Consider the following 26,221-nt stretch of genomic DNA (forward strand, 5'->3'; position numbering starts at 1 on the left):
GTGACACTTGCCGCCGCAACTGTCGCTAGTCCGCGTGAGTATGCGGACTAGCGACAGCAACAAGCAGGGAATACCTTGCACTTCCGGCGGGGGGAGGAACAACAGCGACAGCTTCCGCCGCATCAGTTGCCAGGTCCCTCTGCCGTGTGTATGCGGAGGGACCTGGCGACGAGCTGTCACCGGCCTGTCGCGCACACGCTCCCGTGTGCTAGCGACAGGCCACAAATGTAGCTCGTGAGTATGGGCCATAACGCCTTCCTCTGTGCCAGTAATTTCATAGTGATTTCAAGTTCTGTCACTGGATCCATGTAACAGCTACCGAATAAAATCTTTAAAATATTTTGTGTCATAAGGAAAAAGGAGGCAAGGAAATTTAGGCACCCAATTTCAGCAAGTATATTCTTGGTAAGGTTTACTGATATTCTACATTTTAAACGTGTAAACTACCACAATAAAATACTGATAAATAATACTGATATTTTACTACAACTTAACCTAACACTATTTTCACACAGAATTCTCCCCTACCGATGTCCAACCTTAACTGCCCCCCACCTTGCCACGCCTGACCTTTAACTGCCCCCCCCCCCTAATCATAACTGAACCACTCTGCCAATCCACCACAATCACAATATTTCTTAGGGTGCCGCCACAGGCTCCATTATAAATTTTGGCTATACTGTAAAATTTGGGGGGGGGGGGGCGGGGCACCCCCTTATATTGGGCGCTACAGGTGGCCAAATTTCACAGTATAGCTGCAAATTATAATGGTGCAGACGGCGGAGCCCAAGTTTTTGCCGATATCGCAAAGCCAAATTTCCTGTTTCCATAAAATACCTCATAGTGCGCTGTGCTTGATAAAAGGGACCTCCGAGTCCCCAAAACACTTTCCCTGATTTCAAACACCTAGATGCCTGTATATAACAGTATTACATTTCAAAAGTGCTTCTATTCATGAATTTAGCAGATGGAAATACATTTTAGATTCCCCTTATTAGAGAAATACATATATTTGCACAGGTGTGGGCAAAATAAATAAAAAGAAGGACAAACAAGGAAGGAAGTGGGACAGAAGAGATTTGGCTCCAAAATAGGCCGCACCCCAGCAAAACAGTGCATGTTCTATACTACCTAGAACCAGTGTGCAGATCTGCTGCTATGGATTGCTATTGCTTGTACCAGGTGTATGTCTCACTTTACTGAAACCAAGAGATAAGCATGACAGCCAGCCTGCCAGCATTAAATAAAAGCAAATAAATATGGCAGCCACCAAATTCCTTTCAGCTCGGCTATGCTTAATAGGACTTAATTCCCAATACAGTTAATTTAAATAGGCTAAAATGAGAGATTGCCAGGGCAAGTAACTCACCTGCTCACCCGTAAATCGAAATTATTGTGAAACTCCCATCACTTTTTCCTTGAAGAGTCTGTGGCCACCCCGACCTATGTAGTCACGCCCCGTCCCCAGTTTGGCAGCCACCTGTTAGGCTGTAGCTGCTGAGCTGACGGCAGGCTGAGGCAACGCAGGTGGGGGTGGACACAGAGTTTCAGATGGCCACGGCAGTTTTGCTGGTGGGACGGGCGGCAGAGTTTCACAAGTTAGTTACTTTCCTTGACAATCACAGATTCTAGCTTAACTTACTAAGAAGTTTGAATTAAAGTTATTGTGAATTAAACCCTAAGTAGTCGTTAATGTTTAAACTTCTTTAGCACATGCAAATGGCAGCATTAAAGTATATTTCCTAAGGGAGCTAATCACAGTCCATCTTGTACTGGTCTGGCTTTAGAAAGTTGAGTGAATTGCTTTGTAGTTGCTCTTCAGTGTGTTCCATGAATCTCAGTCATCTATGTAATGACATCATTAAAAGGTCAATCCACCCAAAACTGATACCTCAGTGCTTGTTACACAGTGGTGAAAATGGTGACAGGATCCCCCTGGTTCCCAGGTCTCAGGCCTGTGCTTTTGGTGCAGTTACACAGCAGCCATGTTGGTATGGCTGAAATATAGTGTAATTGACGTTATATTATGGAGAGTGCAGCTTGAGGAGTGGGACCATCCTTCAAAGGCGTGGACACCCCAAGGTGTGCTAAAACTAACCAATCACAGGGAGAGCTTGTCGTGAATTGAAAGACCACTAATGCAAAAAAAAAAAAAATTAAATATACATGTAAACAAATACAAATAAGAAGCACATTTCTTTTACGAGTAAAATTAGTCATATACTGTATTACTTTTCTCCTATGTTGCTGTCACAGTAGGTAGTAGAAATCTGGCAGAACTGACTAGCACATGTCCTCATGGGAAATTCTCAGGGTTTTCTTTATTTTAAAAAGTACTTACTGAATGGCAGTTGCTCAGTCCAACTGCCAAAATAGTCTGAATCTTTGTTAAAGAGGAACTGTAACGACAAAACGGCCCCTGGGGGGTACTCACCTCGGGTGGGGGAAGCCTCCGGATCCTAATGAGGCTTCCCACGCCGTCCTCCATCCGTCAGGGATCTCGCTGTAGCCCTCCGTGCATCGGTGACGTAATATTTACCTTTCTGGCTCCTGCGCAGGCGCTCTGACGGCTGTCGGCGCCGAAGTAGGCGGAAATACCCGATCTCCGTCGGGTCTGCTCTACTGCGCAGGCGCAAGTTTCCGGCGCCTGCGCAGTAGAGCGGACCCGACGGAGATCGGGTATTTCCGTCTATTTCCGTGCCGAAAGTCGCCACAGCGCCCCCGCTGGAGCCAGCAAAGGTAAATATTGAACTGACAGTCGGCACAGTCGCCGGCTGTTCGGAGGGCTGCGACGAGACCCCCGTGGGACAGAGGACGGCGTGGGAAGCCTCATTAGGATCCGGAGGCTTCCCCCACCCGAGGTGAGTACCCCCCAGGGGATCTTTTTGATGTTACAGTGTCTCTTTAAGATCCTTTCCAAGGAGTGATTTTGTAAAAAAATAAACAAAATACTGAAAATCCCCCATGGGGAGATGGACAAGTCCAAAACCAGTCACTTCTGTCAGATTTCCACTACAGGAGGTCCCAACTTACAATCAGGTTCCGTTCTGGGAGATTATTTGTAAGTTAAATTTGTTTCTATGTTGAGTCCTGTGTTATACATAGTAAAACATGGAGGGAGGGACAACTCTGGATTTGGACATATAGTGTAAACAATGTTCTTTGGTTGTTGTCAATGTGCCTTGTAAGTGTTTTAGACTTCTTATAACAGTTTATACAATGCTGTAACATGTAACAACAACAAAAAGTAAACAAAAATAGTATTGTCTATTTTGTAGACAGCTTTGTTTTTACTCAAGTTGTTTGTAGTAGCGTCTGTCTGTATTTATTGTAAGTGACAGCAAAATAGGAGAATAGTAAATTATGGCTCATTTTACTCTGGAAGAAACGGACTTCTTATTTATATGTGTTTACATGTATTTTAAATGTTACACTTCTTCATAATAGTGGTCCTTTAAATATATCCATATAGGAGTCCTGCAAGGGACTCAGCCCACCATATGCCATCTATACCTGAAAGATCATTTTTGGGTGGAGCAACTGTTTAAACTGGTTGTCTGCCTAACCCAATCTTACACGGTTTTCAATTAATGCTAATGAAAATAGGATAATAGACCAAATCAATCCCCTGCTATAAAGATGAAAAGAGAGAAAATACTTCAGAAGAGGAAGACTTCTGAGTTACTGGTTTTCACTTTCCCAAACATGGAGACGGCCAATAAAACCTCCACAATGCCCCTGCTGGCCTCTACTGCTCGCAGCAAGGACCCGGAGAAAAGAAAGTCACTCTACAGGAGCCTCAGCTGTGACGATCTATGGGTAAATCAGACAAAGCAGTCAATGAAACTAAACAAGTCAGGAATGTCAGTTCAAGCACAAAGTGCCATGAAGGACCTATCACAAGTAAGAATGACATCCATCCTCTGCTCTTGTGTGGTCTCCTCTATGTCCTCTGCATGCTCTCTACTTCCGATCATCTGTCCTAAATGCAAATCTACAGCACTGTACCCTTCTTTCTACGCATATATTCTGTGCAGAAACGGTTGAGTGGTTTGGGGAGTGGTTGAATGCAAATGGAGCTTACTGCTGTGCTGATTTTAGAGCTTGGTGAAATGAACCTAACACAATCTACAAGCTTGCTCATGTAAAATAGTTTTACTAATTTCCATCCATAGCTGCATAAGATCTTCAGTCTCTCACAGGCCTACAGGCCTGGCAAAGAGTCATACAAATACTCACATCCCTCCTGTACCAAAATACTATATCAGTGTTTCTCAAACCTGTCCTCGTGACTCCCCAACGGTGCATGTTTTCCGGGCAACCTCACCTATGCACAGGTGGGGTAATTAGTGTCTCAGCTAGGTGGATCCCATCCATGTAGCTGAGACACTTATTACCCCACCTGTGCATAGGTGAGGTTGTCTGCAAAACATGCACCATTGGGGAGTTAGGAGGACAGGTTTGAGAAACACCGTACTATCAATGGCAAATAATCAAATTAGACTGACTTTATATGTTTATTATTAGTAGTAGTAGTACAATACAATGCTGTCATCTAAAGATACGATACTGACTTCTAAAAATCCCTTTTAAGTCCAATTTATTTGCCTAATTAGGAAGCCTAAGCGAGATGTATTCATATGATAGCAAATAGCCAATCAGACACTTACTATTCTATCCCCTGATCAAACTGACCACCTTAAGAAGATTTTTTGTAGAATAAATTAAAGGACCACGTCAGCAAAAAAAGTAAGCAGTTAAAACCATAGGCCTCGTTCACATCTCCACACGCAGATGCTCGTGCGAACGGAACGCAACACGTGTGATTGCACGCAATCTGTGAATTCCATGCGTTGCGTTGCTGACCCCATTCACTGTAGTGAATGGGTCAGCCACGCGTTTTGCCCCAAAAATGTGTGCAGCATGCGTTCGGGCACCGCACTGGTACGCAACACATGCAATGTAAACTATGAACAGTCTATGCACTTCTGATGTTCGTGTGTGGTTGCCTCCTGCACGCGTTGCTGAAATACGGACAGCAACGCGTGTAATGTGAACAAGGCCTTACACAACCAACAGGTTTTGGACTATTCCATCTCCTCATGGGGGATTCCCAGGGGAGTACATTTGAAATCAACGCCGGTATATGGCTGATCCTGCTTCTTGCAGTCCGGGCCGTATTAATTACTATTCCCCCTTCAATGCCGTCATGGATAGTGGGGGAATGATATAATTCGGCTCCAAGCGATTGCTGGAGGCCACATTATTGTGTTTTTTAAGCAACTTCGGCTCCGTCTTCTGACGGCACCGACGTTACTCGCTGAGCGCCGCTATAGACTGATTCCCATTATAGTCTATGGCGGCGCCGGCTGCGCCAAAATGTAGCAGCACCGAAAAGTACTGCTTCGTTCCCAAGGTTTTCCTTGTATTTAAATGCATTACAGACTCTTACAGACAGATGCACATTGCGGAAATCAGCGCACAAGCAGACAGAAGCGGGCAAGTGTGCTTAGGCCCTAAAAGACCCTTAGGATTTTTATTTAGAAGATACCAGTAATATACAATTTAATCTGTATAATATAATATTAACTTCCTTAGTTGATAAGTCTTAAAATGGTATTCCTAACAAAAGGAAATGTAACATTTCCATGCTTATTTAGTAAAATGTAACAAGTATGCTGACCCTTAGCAACCAATAGGAATTAATTTTACTAAAGTGAAAAAGCTTAAGATTAATTCTGTTTTGTTGCTATGTACTTTAAGCAGGGGTGTAGCTAGAAATCACTGTGACCATAGTAAATTGTGGAACAGGGGCACCTGATTCATTATCTAGATTATCTAGCGCCAGTGCCCAAATCACACACCCAGCACCACTGAGCTGCACTTATACAGTGGGTTCTATAGTGGTGCCCAAATGAAGCTGAAATTATAACACCTGAGTTTACTGCCTTTTCCCCCTAAGAAGCAATTTACTTTGATGCACACCATTTGTGTTGACAGCAGTCCACATTGCAGGTGCAGTTATGTATGATTTCTTTGATTTGAAAGTATTCTTACCTTCAGAAACCACTACAGAATTAAGCAGCAGTTGTGCAGTATATTACATTTATTTAAACAATGCTACAGCATTTACAGTGTAAGCCAGCACATCCAAAACATCTGGGTATTATGAATGGTGGAATTAAAGCAGAGAGAGATTAGAGTAGATTTAGGCTGCCATATCTCTATCCAACTATTCCTATGCTGAGTGCTGACAATAAACGCAAACATAATACACACTAAAGGAAGATTACCATGTTTTTTTATTTATTTAGTCAGACTCAAATAAGATTTCCTAGAAAATATAACACAGTAAACCTGGTATTTACCATTACCATGGAAAAAATACTGCACATTGTGCAAAGTAGGAAAAATGAAAGGCAGTAGGCATTACTAATGTCGAAACTCAAAGAAAAAAGTGCAGGGCTAGAGCTCACTATTGCTAACTAGGGCTACCTAGAGATGGCTAATGAGATGTAAATAAGTTTGCCTAAAATGTAAATCTCATGTAAATTATATGCAGCTTTAAATTGGACCAATAAAAAGTTGCTGGAAGTTATTCTGATTAGTCCAATTTCAAGCTGCGTATAACTTCCATTAAATTTGAGTGTTAGGCAAACTAATTTGCATCTCATTAACCAATTCTAGTGCCAACTAATGCTGACTAGTGTGTATTAGCCCATCTACCTCACATATCTCTCCTCCTGAGCCATCTTCTCTACCACTCCAACACCTCACTCCCTTGGGTAGACAAAAGTAAAGATAATCAATGACATGTCAATATTCTAAGTTGATGTCAATTACAGAAAGAAAGCCAATTCGCAGATAAAGCATTACCTACCCTACCTATGGATGGATGCTGGGGGCAGTAAGACTTACAGGGCAGTGCCGAACTAGCCAGCACTAGTCCTGCACTTTGTTATTATTTTGTTTTTCTTTAAAAGGGCTTTAGATAAAGTAAAAACAGGAGCAGTTCCCCCACAATACCTCAGCACTATTAGTCATCATAAATACAAAATAATCCCAAAAGAGCTCTTTCTCACTGTGCGTTTTTGACGTTTTTCTACTATGCGGAAACACATTAGAACAGCCCATGTAAATCAATGGATGTCAATGGACTGTTCACATCTGATGCATTTTTCCATCTGTGAGGAAGAAACAACTTTGAGCGGTAACATTTTTATTGTACGCCCATGCACATTTTACTATATTACAATGCATTATTTTTGTGCTCATTTATGTGTGTGCATAAAAAGGCCCAGGAACATGGTCCATAGTGTGAAAGAGGCCTCAGGGTTGCATGGTGCCACATCCTCTGCTCACTTGTTGCCAGGATGGCAGCAGGCCAACAGATATGTAGAATTAATCCATGCTTCATTCATCAAATCTCAGCTCTTCCTATTCAGTAAGCCAGAACCTATTCAGTAAGGAGTCCTTGGGCTAGACTCCCTAACACTGCTACTGCCTACTGAGTGCACCCCTAGTGGCTGCCTCGGAAGAGCTTTGAGTCTGAACAGAGAAAAGCACTATACAAATACTGAAATTATTATTATAATCAAGAGTGATAGGTTAGCCTACCTCTCTAGAAGAGACATGGTATCCTGGGAGCTCCAAGCCAACCCACCAAACTTTATCCAGATTACCAGATACAATGCTTTGTGTAAGGCAACCATACATCTAGTGATGATGGGCAGATTCGACCAAGAGACAAATTTCTCTCTGATGGAATCAGATTAGAGATAGATCTGTTGGCTGCCCATACACCGCAGGCCAATTCCCGACTGTTGACTTCATCATGAAACTCTTGGAAATCGTCTGAGTCCGCCACATCCACAGTTGCCCCCAGTGTATAAATGTACCCCCCCGTGTGTGCATTTAAACATTACCTGTCCTGTGGTGCGATGTGTATACCGCTAACAGAGGGGCTTCCAAAGATAGATGGGCACCGCACAGTCGGCGTCCCAGGACAGGTAATGTATGTATGCACACATGGGGGCACATTTATACACTAGGGGGCAGCACCGGGGGTTTTGTCATGTTCGACGATTGTCCCGATATCGCTTGCAATTACCGCCATGCACCTGATTGACCATGACGGCCCAACGACTTGCAGCATGTCCGATCAATACATGCGAATCGGTCACATCGACGAATTCAGCCCGAAATTTGTCGCATTGTCACCATTATTTTGCTAAAAGCTATTTTGATTTGCCAAATGCACCAAGTGAACAGCATAGCATAGCTGGTTTATTTATCGGTGAAACATGCAAGGGAATGGTTTCACTGTTTCTGTTATCTGCCTTGCCTGATGAGGGAAGCTTCCTAGTACATTCCTCAGTAGTACACAAAGTTTCATCTTGTTACAGAGATGATGAACTTCATACGTCCATGTTTCATGCAGCGGCAGCGGTGTTGGTGGTGGTGCAATGCAGCTTCACAATAGGGAAAAGATGCACAGGAAGATTCTCTTGATGCTTAGGTGTGCATCTTTCCCAGCTAAAAGGATGGATTGTGTGTTTAAACACTGAAGCAAAAACTTGTGTAAATGACCTCTCCCCCTACTTTCCCTGTAGCGAGAGCAGTAATAAGGCTGAACTAAATGAGAAATCACCAGATTATCAAGGATCATACTATACGTAAACACAGCAACAAAGGGAATAATGTGTTGCAAATGATCATCCAATCAGATGTCTGCTTTCAGTTTCAATCCTGCTCCAGAAAAATGATAGCTAGAAATTTAAAGAAAACCTGAAGTAAAAAAGAAACTTATGATATAATGAATTGTATGTGTAGTACGGATAATGAATAGAACATTGGTAGCAAAGAAAAAAGTAACTTATTTTTATTTTCAGTTACATAGCTTGTTTTTAAGAACATTGCATCATTCTGTCATATTTGCAGTTTACAAAGCACACTCTGTATTTTAAACTATAAAACAGAGCAGAGCTAATGACCATTTGAACGTTCCTGCAGTGAAACCTTATCTCAAACTCTCTCTAACTGTTTCTTCGTTGTTTAAGTGCTTCAGAAAAGAGGACTGTCTTCAACCCGAATTGGGTCGAAGAGCTCAGAGAGGTTCTTTTGCATAGATAACAACTGAAGTTTCTTAACTCTTCCTGTACTGGAAACAATATGAGACTCATATCTGTGCTACTAATGTTCTATTTCTTAGCTGTACTACACATACATTTCACTATCTCATAAGTTTATTTTCGCTTCATGTTTGCTTTTATGCCAGCTTTCATTTTACAGGTGTCATTGTTGCATACATCATTTCTAAATAGGGTACAATCCAGGGTATAACAACAAGAAAATAACTACAGCAGAGTATCGGTTATCCGACAGAGACGGCGATCGGCTGATGACGGATAAGTGTGTTTTTCGGTTGCTTGAGACTCAATGTTTAAAATAGGACTAGCTAATACAGATCTATACCACACTCTATGTACATACCACATAGAACAGGGGAATTGATGCACATGAAAGGAGGGCTGGTGCAGAAAAGGGTAGTTGATGCATACCGAAGGAGTGGCTGATATATATATGTGTGTGTGTGTGTGTGTGTGTGTGTGTGTGTGTGTGTGTGTGTGTGTGTGTGTGTGTGTGTGTGTGTGTGTGTATTTTCCGTGTGTGTGTATGTTCCGTGTGTATGTATGTTCCGTGTGTGTGTTGTGTGTGTATGTTCTGTGTGTGTATGTTCCATGTGTGTGTATCGTGTGTGTGTGTGTATGTTCTCTGTGTGTGTGTGTGTGTGTGTGTGTGTGTGTATGTTCTGTGTGTGTGTGTGTGTGTGTGTGTGTGGTGTGTGTTGTGTGTGTGTGTGTGTGTGTGTGTATGTTCTGTGTGTATGTTCCGTGTGTGTGTGTGTGTGTGGTGTGTGTGTGTATAGTGTGTGTGTGTGTGTGTGTGTGTTCTGTATGTGTGTATGAGCACTGCTGCAAATGGAAGGGGGAATAGCCTAGGATGATTGGCCAAGAGGGATAAGAAGCGGTACCTCAAAAATAAGTACATACATTTTCATACAAGGATCTTGGCTTAAAGGGACAAGACAAATCAAAGTCTAATAACAAAATTCACATCAAATATGATACTTTATCATACAGTACCCTAAAGTGATGAAGGCTGAATTCTGATCCTCACTTGGGGATTTTTCTTTTCACCGTTATACTGAACAAACTCTAAATAGCTGTGTGTGTGTTCCTCTGTCTTGTCTTGCCTTGCACAGGTAACACAAATTAATAGACTCATAACTCTTTATTGTCTTGTCTTGTATATCTGACTTTTTCTAATATGTGTTTCTTTCCAGTGCACTAATGTCTAACAAACTGAAGCATGGATTTATGTTTAACATGTAGTATTCACTCTATAGCATACAAAGAAAGCTACCTGTATCGGGGGGACCATGCAGAATATGCGACATAGCCTTACCTATGTTTTTCTCTCTAGGTAAGAATAGGTGGGAGAAGGTCCACAGCGCCTTATGAAGTATTCCGCATTGTCCCAATGAGGATACACTCCTTCTCCCAGAGCACTCCGTCCCGCCTAGATCTTGTGGGCTGTGTAAGGCGGGTCACAATTCCCGGTAAGTACTTTCACTTTCTATTTAAAGAGGAACTTCAGCCTAAACAAACATACTGTCATTAAGTTACATTAGTTATGTTAATTAAAATAGATAGGTAATATAATCTCTTACCACCCTGTTTTAAAAGAACAGGCAAAGGTTTGTGATTTCATAAGGGCAGCCATCTTTTTGGTTGAAAGAATGTGACAGGGAGCAAGAGACACAGTTCCTACTGTCCTGTGTCCTGATCAGCCCTCCCAGTTGCTAGGCAACGTGAATAACAACATAGGAAATTCCATCATGCTTTGCACAGCATCAGGGGAAAAAAGTCCAGGCAGTTTTCTTTGATGGGGCGGAGCTTAGCTAAAAATGCAGCTAAAAATAAGACTTCTATAAGAAAAACAAAGTTCTGATGCTTTGAAACTGTTAAAGAAACACCAAGCCTTTTCAGTTCAGTTTTTTGCAGCATACTATAGTTATAAAATGGTAATATTTAAATTACGGTAAATGTTTGTCCATAAGATTATGTATTGGATGGACGATGGGAAATCTGTGGCATAGCCTTAACTATAACCGTTCTCCCCAGAATTTTTTACCAGCCAGGTGGCATAAAAAAGTAGCTGGGTGGGGCGGGACAGGAGAATGCAGGGCCGGCACTTCTTTGCGCAACTCTACTTACCATATAGGAGGAGGATGAGGAGGCAAGCTGATGACAGTCAGGTGATCACCAAAATTAGCTGGGTGGGGCACCAGACTAAAAGAGCCTGGGGAAAACACTGCCTATGTTTTTCTCTCTAGTATCAGAATAGGTGGGAGAGGATCCATAGCTTCATGGGGATGAATGAGTATGATTGGGGAAAGTGTCGTACTACTGAAAGTGAGCAGAACAGGCCTGTGCTCAGTGGTGGTTGTACTGGAAGTAGTGAAGAGGTCAACAAAAGTATAGTTTCATTTAACGCTGGGTTCACACTGGTTCGAAAAAACGGACTGTTAGTGGATCCTAACGTTGGTTGGATGGACGGATGGTAATGGATCCCATGTTAACCTGTGGATCTGCTCACATTGGTCTGTTGAATGGATCTGTTCCAGATGTTCCACTGGATGGACCACAAATTTGGATCTGCGGTCATTTTTCCAGAAATCGGCGGATGCGTTGCATTGACCGCACCCTAATGGAACAGAGCAGCGCCTTTATGCCTGATCAGTTTTTACACAAATCAGTTTTCCATCCGTGCCAATGTGAACTGGGCCTAATTTTAGGCATCAGTTTTTTATCCGTGTTTTCTGTTCCGTTTCACACCGCCACCCGCTAGCGCTAGGTATACCTGTTGTTATCCGGTTTGTCCAGCTGATCCGGAAAAGTTTTGTAGGACACAGACTTGTTTTCTGCTCATCGGATGTGAACGGATCCATTCCAAATGGACTAATGGGGTTGGATCCTGTTGCTTTGCGTAGGATTTGTTGGCATCAGTGCCAATCCATTCAGTTTAGCCCCGATAAATGGAATGTTTTTATGTGCTGTGTAAATTCAGCCTTAATATGCCCGTCCTGCTCAGCTCAGCAGTCACGTGTTCACAGTCATGGATTATTTACCTATGCTATTTGTAGCAAATAATTAATTTACACATTCCACACTTAGGTACCCCAAACATTAGAGCGCCGAGGAGCCAGTGCAAAACTGTTATCTTTACTTCCAGGTCTGCCCTGATGCGGGCTGCATTAGCATGTTTAGGGAAAAAGCAGATTTGTAACCCATTAGTGTTTGTAGTGCTGCACAGCACGACTCATACCATCATGTGGTATCCTTCTATGTAGAAAGGTCACCGTCTCTATCCTAAGAACTTGTTTCTATCTGAATAGAATTCTGCCATCACACAGAAGCACTTTACATACAACATTGTTGGCATTCATCTCAGTCACAGCATTTTGTCATCTTGAAGATAAACTGGAGTAGGAGGTAACCTGACATCAAGGACACAACAGTCACTCCAGCAAGGAGATATCGCCCTCCTGTAATTCTGATGATTTATCCCAAACATACTAATGTTTTGGCTAGAATTAGCATCATTACATTTTATTGTTTTATTTACTGCTAAATAATGTTGGGCGTATGCATTTATAGCAGGCTTGTGTATATTTCTATAATCAGGGAAGAGATCTGTATGGATTATTTTTAAATCAATGGGTAGAATTTCCTGTTTTATTACAGCAATGTGGAGATTTGTCACATAACGTCATGCTTTTATTGTCATTCAGAAAGGTGTATCTACAGGAAGTGCAACCGTGAAAAAGGCCCCCCTCTAACTGCCGGTTGCCTCTTATAATACAGCTGTGCATTTCCTGTGCCCACTTTCCAAGTTGTCTGCTGCCTCTAGGGGCTATTGTAGCAATTACCTTTTTTACGAAGCTTATCCTGTCATATTTTTATATAAATATTATTTTATTTTGAAGAATAAGCCATATCTGATTTTGTAAAAAAAAAAAAAAATTGCTCCAGAATTTTTTTTCTAAAATTTTTGTTTGAATAGTGAGGAAAGGTGCCATATAATTGCCTTTCAATCTTTTTCTTGTGGTGTGCATCCTCATTTATGGGATATTGCCTAACATCCTGTTCTGTGACAAGATGTGGGTACTTCTCGTCAACAGTGGAGACGGTATTAAAAAACTTCTTTTGAAAAGTGATGAAGATTATAAAACTCCTGTTAGGTTTTCCTTCCTGTTCCTCATTTCCTTCCTCTGTGACTACAGAGGTTCATGCTAAAGTTATGAGGTCCATGGAGGTCCCAGGAAAAGGCAGGGAAAGTGAGGGAAAGCCTCCCCAGTAAAGACGAAGTCAGCTGTAAAAACATAAAAACACACAGCGGTTTCAACCCTTTTCCACACTATCCAGCTTTCTGCTACAGCTTGTTTAGCTGCAAAGAAACTCTTTGATTGGTTGATGTGAAATACAGTTGAGTCTCGGTTATTTGGCACACAGGGTTATCTGCCAGATAAGTGAGCTTTCTGGTTGTTTGAGCCTCAGTGTTAAAAATAGGCCTAGCTAATATAGTACTATACTCCACTCTATATTCCTACCATGAACTCTGTATTAAATGTTAGAATACAGCAATAGAAAGTACATTAACCTTGGAGGAGCCGTGGAGCCCACAAACAGCCTAAGTAGTCCTTCTGTGAGTACTGCCAGAGATTTGTGCTGGTTGGTTGAGTAGGCTGGTTAGTTACTGAAACTCTGCTGAACTTCACTTTTAAAGTGCCTGATCAGGAGCCCAGACAATGGCCCCTTCCTGCATCACAGGATGTCACTGCTCTTAGCTGTAATCTTCTCAGGGAGATTCAGTCTGTGCCTTCGACCTTGAAGTCTGGACATAAGGATGATGTAACCCAAGCAGGAACAGCAGCCCCACTCAGAGAGTCTGAAACATACTTGCTCAATTTAGCAATTTTGGCCACATGCACAAAATTTTAATAGTGTATTTTTAACTGTAGGAGCCACACTTTGCAAACAAAATGTAACATTTAATCACCTGGCTTGCAAATTATTGGATGGTTATTCAAGATCTCTACCTGGAGAGCAGGTATTCAAGAGCCAATAAGAAAGCAACATGCCTGACTTGAGCATCGTTTGTAGGGATGAGCTTACAAATGTGAATCTGTGTTACCAAATGTGCCAGATTAGAAACAAAGCCTTTATACATGTTGGCTGTGGCATGGGGGTTAACTTACCCTTGTTTGCGCCTCTGACCGATGTGTTCCATGCCACTTTCCATCACTCCGATACTTGATAATTCTCTGGTTGAGTAAAATGCTAAGTTTTGTCAATCAGAATGACAAGGAGAAAGTGCCCTAATCGACCCTTTTAAGGGAACAATCAATAATTACCTTACAATAACTTTTGATCCTGCAAATCTGACTGAATGATCGCATCTGAGGATAATATTGTACTGTTAATGTTCATCTTAAAGAGGAACTTTAACCCAGGATTAAACTTCATCCCAATAAGTAGCTGATATACCCCCTTACGGGGGACATCTGTATGGCTGATATTGCGGTGAAAACCCTCCCACCGTGTGATGTCAAGACCACGCCCCAGACTGTTCGCTGTCCGTTGCATTGTGGGAAATAACGTGTTTCCAACTGCCAAGCAAGCAGCATCTCCCTCTGTGCACAGAATGCTCAGTAAACAAACATTCCGTAGAGCTGCACCTGACAGGACTAAAGATATCACCACCTGTGATAAATTTCAGAATGTAAATCGGGATGAGGAAATACTTTACTATGTGCAAACACTGACTAAATAATTAATAAACGAATGTTGTAAAAAAATAAGCAATTATTTTCACTTCAGTTCCTCTAACATTTACAAAAGCCTGACCTATGTACAGCTGTGCGTGTACATAAGCCTTCCACTGACCCCCATGCATGGTGCACCTCCTCCCGCCTTCAGTTTGTAACTTTTCTATTCTGTTTGCAGACCCCTGTTCACTGTGCAGCCCCCACATGTGGAGCATTTGACCAATACACAGCTTATGCAGCCCTTGCAATAATCTGGCCCTGCGTAAAACTTTGTGATAATGGGCACTTGTAAGCATAGGGAGCATTATTTTTATCTCTGACTTGATCGCAGCACTTGCCATTCTTGCACCATGTATGTGTCAGGAAGTTTGGGCGCAGGGCAAAGTCGAAAAACGGCTTACCCTGCTCCTGCAAAAGTCTCGGCAGCGTTAATTACTATTCTCCCTCCAGGCCACCGTGGACTCAGGGGTAAGATGTAATTACGCTGTTTTTATAGTAATTTGGGCTCCTTCTTTTGAAGGTGCCCAAATTACCTTCTGAGCGCCAGTATAGCCCTAATTCACATTACAGCCTATGGCAGTGCATGGTGCGCCCAAATTTCCTGCGCCGGTTTTGCCTGGCTCATATATATGTGTACCTTCAATCAACTTTATAGAACATAAAATAAAATTCATTTTAAACAATTATCAGAGAAATCGGATCTAACAGTTGGATATCTGCTGTTTCTGCAAAGTAAGTGAATCGATAAGTAGAAACTAATAAGCTTAATTCCTTTCTAACTCGTGCTAGGTTATAAATCTTCCCTTTCCTTACCACATGAATCACATTCAGAGATAAATCCAGTGACATCCCAGCACTTCCATCAATGGAGGCACCGCAGGCATTGTACTGGGCTCTGCGGGGAATCTCTCACTCAATTCCCTCACAGATAATAGAATGATTCACATGTGCAGCTAAAAGTTGAAGCCATCCAGATAAGTACATTAGCAGCAGTTGCTAAGATACTCAGGTGGCACTTGGCCATAACTAACAAATGAGTTGGAGCAATGATCCTGCTAATGATTAGAGGAGCCCCCCTAGAGGCCCCCCGATGATGTCAGGTTGCATTCTACAAGGAGCGCCAGGCGGCTCAGACTTCAGCCAGCACTACCAGGTACAAGTGCCTGGGAGAAGCAACAAGAGGCTCCCTTCTGCTAGAGCTGGCCAGCCAGCCTGTGTGCCTACATGAGAACTGAGCAGCAATGTCCTAGTGCCTCCATGAACCCCCACAGTAGCTGTGGGAGCTCAGGGCTTTCCTCTGGCTCGGATTCTGACAGTAGTAGCTGCGTTGGTTGGGGTGGTGCTGGGATGAGAGGATTGCTGTCTAGATACTGGAGCTTGGAGAGTCTGCAGTCTGCTTCTGGTAAAGGATTTTTACATCTTTCTTTTTTACATAGCATGACATGGCTTTTAATTCTATGGATATTTCGATGTTTGTGTATCAGTGCATGGGCAATGCAACAGGAACATCTAATATAGCTGCATGGATGATCACTGTTCATCTGCAGTGTTTATTTATTGTTAATATTAGAATGTTCTATGTTCCTTTTTCTATAAATTCAGTTGCTTTAATTGCCTTGAAGATGATGGGGTGGGACTTGTGGAAGTTATAGCTTGTTATATATGGCAGGACCAGGCATATGGGGGTCGGATCATTTAATTTAATATAAATCACCAGCAACAAGTTATTGGGGTTAACTGAAACATCTTTCGTGAGCAGAGATGACATGTAAAGTGCTGACAATCATTTCACTTTACTGCAGTCAGTGTTTCTATGAATTACTGCATTTTTTGTACTGCATTTTCTGTTATATAACTCTGTAAATGGCTGTCAATACTCAAGACATCACTTCTGCTAATAATACACGGACGGTGTAAAACTTTGGAGAAGGATGTCTAGCCCAGATGTGCTCTTGTTGATGGGGTTGTAAAACCTGCAATGTTTCAATATCTGTCTTTTAGTAGTGTGTGGTTGTGATTGTTATAGGTAATGACACCAGTTCAGCCTGATTGCTGTACATGATAATATGTTTTGAGGATGACAAATCACTTGAGAATAATTAGTAAGTAATTTGGTGTTGCTGATTGACTGCTCTCGCTGGTCTCCAAGCTGCTGCTGCTGCCTATGGCTGCAGTAATGGAAGGGGACAGGTTGTCATGCTGTGATAAGGGTGACCCTTCTGCGCTGCTTCTTCTGCCAATCTTCAGAGATTCAGGGGAGTCAGCAGACAGTGCATCAAAATGCAGCAAAATGATGGCAACTGAGATAACAAATAAATGCAAATTATATGCTAACCGTATGCAGATTTTTGCAGTGTGGAAATGTAGCAATCAAATGCGTATTTGCATAAAATGTGCATCAACTCAAAATTATTAGCATGCTATTGACGGTGGTGTGGCAGTTGTGCGGCAGTGTCCTCACTGCTTCTCATCCTTTTAAGAAATATGTGCATACATGTAGGAAGAATGTTGCTTGCAGTTATACAGAGCATGCATTTGTCAAAAGTGTGGCAAACTACAGCTGTTAGGGTTGGGCAGCAGCAGATTGGAATGCCCTCTGAGCCAATACCTGTCCACTGCATTAATGCCTCCTGGATAGTATTCACTTGGTGTTCCCTTTGGATACTGATGAGATGGTACAAGTGTTGCCCACTTGTCTGCAAGCAGTCTCTGGGAATGCCAGATCTACCGGGGTGTTTGTCCTCACAGCTGACTATCAAAACCGTTCTGGTGAACAGGACAATTATGACTGCACCCTCCATTCTTCTTGATCAGTATCCAGGCTTCTTTTCAGACAAAAATGTAGTGGTTGCCAATATGCCATGGGTGCTAATCATTAGTAGGTGCCAAGCTGCAGTAAGTGCTGAGATGCAGTGGGTGCTAAGATGCCAAGGTCCAGTTTGTGCTAGGTTACAGTGAGTGTTGAGGTGGCAAAGTACAGTCTGTGTCAAGTTGCAGTGGGTACCAAGGTCCATTTTTTCTAAGTTGTAGTGGATGTTAAGTAGTACTGGGTGCTAAGTTGCAGTGAGGACTAAACAGTATTGGGTGTCAATTTGCAGTGGGCGCTAAGCAGAAGATGGTGCCATGTGAATGCTAATTGGCACATGGTGCAATGTGAGTGCTGGGTACAGGCCAAGGGTGGATACTGGCTGCCAGTGGCGTAGCTAAGGAGCAGTGGGCCCCGATGCAAGTTTTACAATGGGGCCCCCCAAGCACTCTATACATAACAATTGATACGGCGCACCAAAACCTGCCAATGGCAACAACAGTGTCAGAGGTGCAAGAAGGGGATGGGGAATAGCTTGTTAATGATTACCACTATTCAAAGTATCTATAGAAGTGATTATTATGAGCACAGGACCAATAGAGAGCTAATACTGTAGTTGAGGGAGGGCCCTTCGGGGCCCCTCTGGCCCAAGGGCCCCGATGCGGTCGCTACCTCTGCAACCCCAATTGCTACGCCCCTGCTGGCTGCATGTACGTGGGTAATGGATACTATGTGGGTGCAGGCCATGGAAGGGTACTAGGTGCATATAATGGCTAGATACTGAGTGTCATGTGGGTACAGACCATTGGTGGTACTGGGTTTAGGACATGAAGGGTATTTGGTGCCATTTGGGTGCTGGCATAGGTGAGTACTGGGTGCCATATGGGAGCTGGTTGTTAGGTAATATGGAGGATATTAAATCCCATGTGGGGGCCAACTTCTGGCTACAGGGGATAGTTGGCACCATGCGAGTACAAGATGTCATGTGGGTTATGGGTGGTGGTTAGGGTATTGGTTGTCATGTAGGTGTCACATGCAGGTACTCAGTGACATGTGGGTTCTGGGTGGAGGTACTGGATGTCATGTAGGTGCTAGTTATGGGTACAGGGTGCCAAGTTGAGGCTGGGTGCAAATGAAAATACTAGGTGCCATGTGGGTACTGGGTAAAGGTATTGACCAAAACCAATCAGTACCAAGCGCTAGGCCATATAATGGATTGTAAGACCCTATAAAAGGGGAGCCTCACAGTGGTGACTATATCCACAATACACCAAAAAATCCACTGAAGTCTCAAAATAACAATCTCAATTTATTAATGACTGCATACAAAACCCCACCATATTCCCCACTAAAAAGAGCAGCATATGATGTAATTGTATCACATACACAGCCGGCATGTGTCACACAGTCTGCACACATCAAACACACCCACACAAACCGTCCTTATAACTCCCGGGAGTGGTAAACCCAATATCAATCCTTTGGTCAATTTGGTATATGCTGTGGTGTGTCTGCCTGCTTGCTTTGCGGCAGAGCGGATGCTTCTGAAGTGAACGTCAACGCGGTGGAGGCCCTGTTGAGGTGGTGAGAGCCCTCCGGGGTACCGCGGACTTTAAACAGGAGGTGGTGAGAGCCTTCCAGTATATGCTGTGATGTGTCTGCCTGCTTGCTTTGCACACGCATTAAGCTTCCCTGGCCGCATGAGCTGCTGACATGAACGATATCATTGCAAGGTTCTCTGTTGAGGCAACTGGATGCACGATATTGTATGCTGCCCTATGGTCCAGTATTCCATGAAGAAATGTTCTCAAATCACACTTCCCACCAGACCCCTTGACCAAAGGATTGATATTGGGTTTACCACTCCCAGGAGTTATAAGGACGGTTTGTGTGGGTGTGTTTGATGTGTGCAGACTGTGTGACACATGCCGGCTGTGTATGTGATACAATTACATCATATGCTGCTCTTTTTAGTGGGGAATATGGGGGGTTTTGTATGCAGTCATTAATAAATTGAGATTGTTATTTTGAGACTTCAGTGGGTACAGGTATTGGGTGCCATGTGGTGGCTAGGTGCAGGTACATATGAACACCTAGCCACCATATGGCTACTGGCTGAGTGTAATGTGGGTACTGGGTATTGGGAGGGGTCAATGTGGGTGCCAATGGGGGAGTGAGAGGTCACTGTGGATTTTAGGGGAGGGAGGCATCACTATGAGTGCTAGGAGAGGTCACTGTGGGTGCTGGGGAAGGGAGAGGTCACTATGGGTGATGGGAGAGGAAGAGGTCACAATTGCTATCATTCATAAAAAGGTTGTCGGTAAGGAGAATCTGTGCGGGAAAACACCGCTGTCGGGATTTTAGACTTCTGGGTGGGAATTCATAAAAATGTATCCAGTTGCGATAGCAGTGCGGAGATTCCCCGAACTAGGCTGGCGGTAGGCAGGCGGTAGGGTTGCGGAAACACAGGAAGCAGCCGAGTTGATACATTTCTCCGTGTTCCACGCTACTGCAGCTGCCTGGGAGGTCTGTGTGTCTCCATTTACTTACATTGTTATCGCCACATCAGAGGGAGTGATACTTCCCGACCTCACACCGCTTGCGGTGATCTTTATGAATTAACATGTTGCTGCATTTTTTACAATAATCACCGCACAAGGCGGTGATTTATCGCTCTGCTCGGTAAGGTCAGCTTTTCATGCGGAAGGAGCCTTTATGAATGCTGAATTTGCTACGTGGGCGGTAAAGTCAGCTGTTTTAAGCATTTCCGCATGCGGAAATGCTTTATGAATGATAGCCTATGTGTTTTGGGAGAGGTCACTGTGAGTGCTGGGGATGGGAGAGATCACTGTGGGTGTTAGGGATGGGAGAGGTCACTGGGAGTTGCTGGGGTGGAGCTTTCTTTCGATGGAGGTGTGGCTTCTTCAGGTAGGCCAGAGCTAAGTGCAGTCATGGGTGGAGTTTACTTACAGCCGAAGGGGCAACTCTTTTGAAAATAAATAAGGGGGGGGGGGGCTGAACACCCAGAGCCCCCCTCTCTGCAAATGCCTGCTGATAAACACTGTTATTAATTTCAAATTCAGTATAGCATGAGAATGGCAGGTGATCAGCAGTGTGTAGGCCGTGAACTACCCACTAACCGTGGTTTAGAATGTTGACAAAGCATCAGCATGATCCAGCCCTATCTGAATCCATATGCACATTGCAATAGTCATGCATGTCATTAAGAGACATAATTGTGTAAGCCTGGGTATATCAAATGTCGCCCAGTAGGAATTGGGACTTGATCCTTTAGTCAACAGTTTGGGCCGAGTTCTGTGCAGACACGATCCTGACCTGTAGGCTCGCAAAATGTTCTGTTGCTATGGAGGGGGATGGAGGACTGATGAAGTGGCGTATGATAGAGCCAGCTGGGAGAGTGAAAGGACAATGCCCTCAGCTGACAGAGGAGACCTCCAGATATTGTCTAGGAAGAAAGAAAAATGATCAACAGAAAATATCCATTCCAACTGATTCTTTTATTCCAATTGAGTTGTCAGTAGCTGTCTTCAGTAACTACAGTGTATCTATACTGTTGCCTTAACACTATTTTTTGCTTGGGCATTAATGTTAAGGTGGCCACTAATGATCCAATTTCTAGCAAAAAATCGTTTGAGCAATCATAATTCTGATCGGAAATGAAATCGTTCACTACACCATCAACGAACCAATCTTTGCTTCCTATCTATCACAGCTGACAAGAAAATCCAAATTTTGGTTGAACGAAAATCCAGTCGGACGTTTTTATAATCGTTCGTAATTGATTGTGCCCATCAATGGAGATTATTTGCAACCAATCCGATCAGAATTTCTGATCGCTCGAACGCTTTTTCGCTAGAAATTGGACCGTTAGTGACCTCCTTTATGTCTGTGGATCTTGTTGTAAAGCAGTTTAGTGTGAAATGGATCAGATAAAGACTGGTTTGCTCACCTGTATTATTACAGAGCTGATCTGCTCTATAGATTAGGAGGCACTGAGTTTTTTTGGCACATTAGATGCTGTTGAACCTAATTTGAATGTATGTATGTGTGAAGCAAGGCAGTGCCAAAGGAAAAAGGTTAAAAATAGAGATGCTGTCGTCTTGAATTATGGAAATGCCAGGAACTGATAGCCCAGCAGAGACAGGAACTGTAGAGAAATTAAGTTTATGAGTGATAAAGGTTATTATACAGAATAATACAGAGTCTCAGGGACAAAGTTCTGATTAATGGTCATATGTATGAAATATATTTTATCAGAGAATGAGCATGCGGCTCATTGTTCAGGGCACATTACCCATTCACATTAAAGTACATCTCTGTGGTTTAGAGAATAAAGCAAGGTTCAGAATGAAAGAAAACATCATTTGTTCATTTGTAAACTGTCTTCGGTGTGTCAGTTAAAAGGAGCCTTAAAGAGGAACCATCACCAAAATCTTAAAATTTAAAACACATACGAAAAAGAAGTACATTTCTTCCAGAGTAAAATGAGCCATAAATTACATTTTTCCTATGTTGCTGTCACTTACAGTAAGTAGAAGAAATCTGACATTACCGATAGATTTTGGGCTAGTCCATCTCTGTTCAGGGTATTTTCAGCATGGCCTTTATTCTTTATAAAGACATTCTTTGAAAATGATTTATACAAAGATGCTGGCCAGCCTCCCTGCTCGCTGCACATTATTTTGGCAGTTGGACAGAGAAACAGCCATTCACCAAGTGCTTTTAAAAATAAAGAAAACCCTGACAACCCCCCTATGAGAAGATGGGCTAGTCCAAAATCTGTCGGTAATGTCAGATTTCTACTACTTACTGTAAGTGACAGCAACATAGGAGAAAAGTAATTTATGGCTCTTTTTACTCTAGGAGAAATGCACTTCTTATTTGTATGTGTTTTAAATGTCATGATTTTCGTGACCGTTCCTCTTTAAGCCTGTAAAAAAAAAAAATCAGTTTTACTCATCTGGGGCTTCTACCAGCCCCCTGCAGCCGTCCCATCCCCTCACAGTCACTCGCGGATCCTCCTGACCCCTGCCGCCAGCTAGTTTCCTTTCGCCAACAAGCCTGGCCACATGTAGTCTTCTTCACATTCCCGTCCGCAATAGCATCCTGCGCAGGGAGCTATTGCAAACGGGAACGCATAGAAGGGTACACGTAGCCAGGCCTGCGCAGGCGCAGTGAGCTTGTCGGACGAAAATGAAACTAGCTGGCGGCAGGGCACAACAGGATCCGATCGTGACTGCGAGGGCACGGGATGGCTGCAGGGGGCTGGTAGAAGACCCAGGTGAGTAAAACTGTTTTTTTTTCCCTGGCTTAAAGAGACACTGAAGCGAAAAAAAATATATGATATAATGAATTGGTTGTGTACTATGAATAATTACTAGAAGATTAGCAGCAAAGAAAATATTCTAATATTTTTATTTTCAGGTATATAGTGTGTTTTCTAACATTGCATCATTCTCTAATATGTGCAGATTACACAACACTCTGCATTCAAAATGATTCTTTCAGAGCAGTCTGTGAACTAATGACCTCTCCTCTGTCAGAAGACAGCCCTCTCCACGACTTTGAAAGTCGTAGAGATTAATGGCTTTTTTGCATAGAGATAACAACTGGAGTTTCTTAACTCTTCCTGTACTGGAAACAATTACACTGATGTATCTGATCTTAATGCTTTATTTCTTAGCTGTGCTACACATACAAATCATAATATCATAATTTTTTTTCCGCTTCAGTGTCTCTTTAAGTGCCTTTTTAACTATTGAGCATGCAGCTACATGTTCTACCTCAAAACTCTTATGGTGGAGGAGAACCAACAACTAATCAGTTCACCTGTGATATGCTGCGTGGAACGCGTAACAGTAATTCAGGCATCGGGTGATCGCCAGACCCGGAAATACATCTCCCTTCGAGTTACTACAACTCGGAGTAGGAATAAAATCATAAAATCATTTGAAGTGCACAGAGGATTGCTGTAGATTCCGTTTCCCTACTAGTGAACTGATGTCCATCATGAAGTGTAATTGGCTGAGGGCTCAGCTCTTTATTGGTTCTTTGCTAGCATTGATCACTTCCTTAGATGCCTTGAATAGTGGTAATCATTAGCAAAGTGTTCCCCATCCCCTTCTTGCACCTCTAATACAATGGCTATCCTTGACAGGTTGTGTTGCCCTATATGAATTGTTATGTATAGAGTGCTTGGGGGGCCTATGTAAAACTTGCCCTGGGGCCCAAAGCGCCTTAGCTGCGCCACTGACTATATGGAAAATGCTGTTTGATTTTGGTACTCACAGAGTTACGTGTTCCTTGCATTGCACTGTCACTGCATGATACAAGTGCTCTTCATTCTCTGTTAATAAAATTCACAGATACATTTGGAAAAATAGATGTTGTCATGGAAATGTATTGGCAGGAACGCCTGAAGTGGCGCTCAGTGCTGGAGAGGCTCAGACACAGATCTAGATTTATGTTTCCTAAGAAGCCTTTTGCTTTAGTGACATGCACTGTTCACCATGGCTGTGACCTTAGCAATAGTGCTGTTGTTTTATATTCACATGCAGTTTACTAAATAATAACACTGGGCAATCATCTATTAGGGCTTGTTCACACCTAGGGGCGTTTTGTGTTTTTTTAAGTGATTTTCATAATTGCCCTAAAAGCACTTGTGCAATGATTCCCTATGAGAGTGTTCACATCTGAGCGGTTTGTTTCCGATCAGCTCAGCAAAGTGCTGCCTGTACCATTTTTGGGGCGATTTCCCTATGACAGGTATAGGGAAATCGCAAAACGCTTGAAAAATCTCTTGGTACAGCGATTTCCACAGCGCTTTTAAAAATAAATACATTGTATTTATTATTTTCCGGGTCAAAGAGTTCACTTCCTGAATTGCGCCAGGAAGTGAACAAACAAATCGCTCTGGTAAAAGCGTTTAGAAAAGCACTTTACAAAAAATCTAAGCACGCAGCTAAGCGCCTGGAAAGGAAAAAAAATCACTCTCAAAATCGATTTCAATTTTAGATGTGAACAAAGCCTTAGTGGCAATTTTTCTCTGTTGATAGTGGGCATTATTTTAAAGGACAACTAAAGTGAGAGGGATATGGAGGCTGCCATATTTATTTTAGCCACAGACCCTGAACAAGCATGCAGCAGCACAGGTGTTTCTGACATTATTGTCAGATCTGACGAGATTATCTGCATGCTTGTTTCAGGTATGATTCAGACACTTCTGCAGCCAAATAGACCAGCAGGGGCTGCCAGGCAACTGGTATTGTTTAAGAGAGAATAAATATGGCAGCCTCCATATACCTCTCACTACAGCTGTCCTTTAAGCAGTAATGTAGCAAAACACCCCAAACATAGTGACATCTTACTATATTTATGAAGATTGAAAATGGGACTAGGAAGGAGAAAGATAGATGGGTGGAAAAGGTTAAGGGGAGTGAAACATGGGGAGGGGCGGGGTCATAAGACTAGCTCTAGACTTCTCGCTGCCTGGCCGCGTACTCCCACTATGGTTACTTCCAGCAGCATCTCTGATGTCATGAGAGACGCCGCCGAGTAACCATAGAGAAATTACGCAGCCAGGCGGTAAGTAGGTGCTCCAGTATAGATAGCCAGGTGGTACCCCAGAGTAGGTAGTGAGCTGTAGGTGCTACAGTATAGATAGCTAGATGGTGCCCTAGAGTAGGTAGTGAGCTATAGGTGCTCCAGTATAGATAGCCAGGTGGTGCCCCAGAGTAGGTAGTGAGCTATAGGTGCTCCAGTATAGATAGCTAGATGGTGCCCCAGAGTAGGTAGTGAGCTATAGGTGCTACAGTATAGATAGCTAGATGGTGCCCTAGAGTAGGTAGTGAGCTATAGGTGCTCCAGTATAGATAGCCAGGTGGTACCCCAGAGTAGGTAGTGAGCTATAGGTGCTACAGTATAGATAGCTAGATGGTGCCCTAGAGTAGGTAGTGAGCTATAGGTGCTCCAGTATAGATAGCCAGGTGGTGCCCCAGAGTAGGTAGTGAGCTATAGGTGCTCCAGTATAGATAGCTAGATGGTGCCCCAGAATAGGTGGCAAGCTATAGGTGCTCCAGTATAGATAGCTAGATGGTGCCCCAGAATAGGTGGCGAGCTATAGGTGCTCCAGTATAGATAGCTAGATGGTGCCCCAGATTAGGTGGCAAGCTATAGGTGCTCCAGTATAGATAGCCAGGTGGTACCCCAGAGTAGGTAGTGAGCTATAGGTGCTCCAGTATAGATAGCCAGGTGGTGCCCCAAAGTAGATAGTGAGCTATAGGTGCTCCAGTATAGATAGCCAGGTGGTGCCCCAGAGTAGGTAGTGAGCTATAGGTGCTCCAGTATAGATAGCCAGGTGGTGCCCCAGAGTAGGTAGTGAGCTTTAGGTGCTCCAGTATAGATAGCTAGATGGTGCTCCAGATTAGGTGGCGAGCTATAGGTGCTCCAGTATAGATAGCCAGGTGGTACCCCAGAGTAGGTAGTGAGCTATAGGTGCTCCA

General features: G+C 43.1%; 1 protein-coding gene across 1 annotated transcript in view; it reads left to right on the forward strand.

Annotated features, from left to right (window-relative positions):
- The window catches only part of LOC137571500 (uncharacterized), a 189,014-nt gene that overhangs the window by 103,354 nt on the left and 59,439 nt on the right, over positions 1-26,221 (forward strand). The window contains 2 exon segments of the mRNA XM_068280710.1: positions 3,607-3,903; positions 10,486-10,621. Coding sequence (XP_068136811.1) covers positions 3,607-3,903; positions 10,486-10,621 — 433 coding nt within the window.

The sequence above is a fragment of the Hyperolius riggenbachi genome, chromosome 4, assembly GCF_040937935.1.
Source record: "Hyperolius riggenbachi isolate aHypRig1 chromosome 4, aHypRig1.pri, whole genome shotgun sequence".
Lineage (NCBI taxonomy): Eukaryota > Metazoa > Chordata > Amphibia > Anura > Hyperoliidae > Hyperolius > Hyperolius riggenbachi.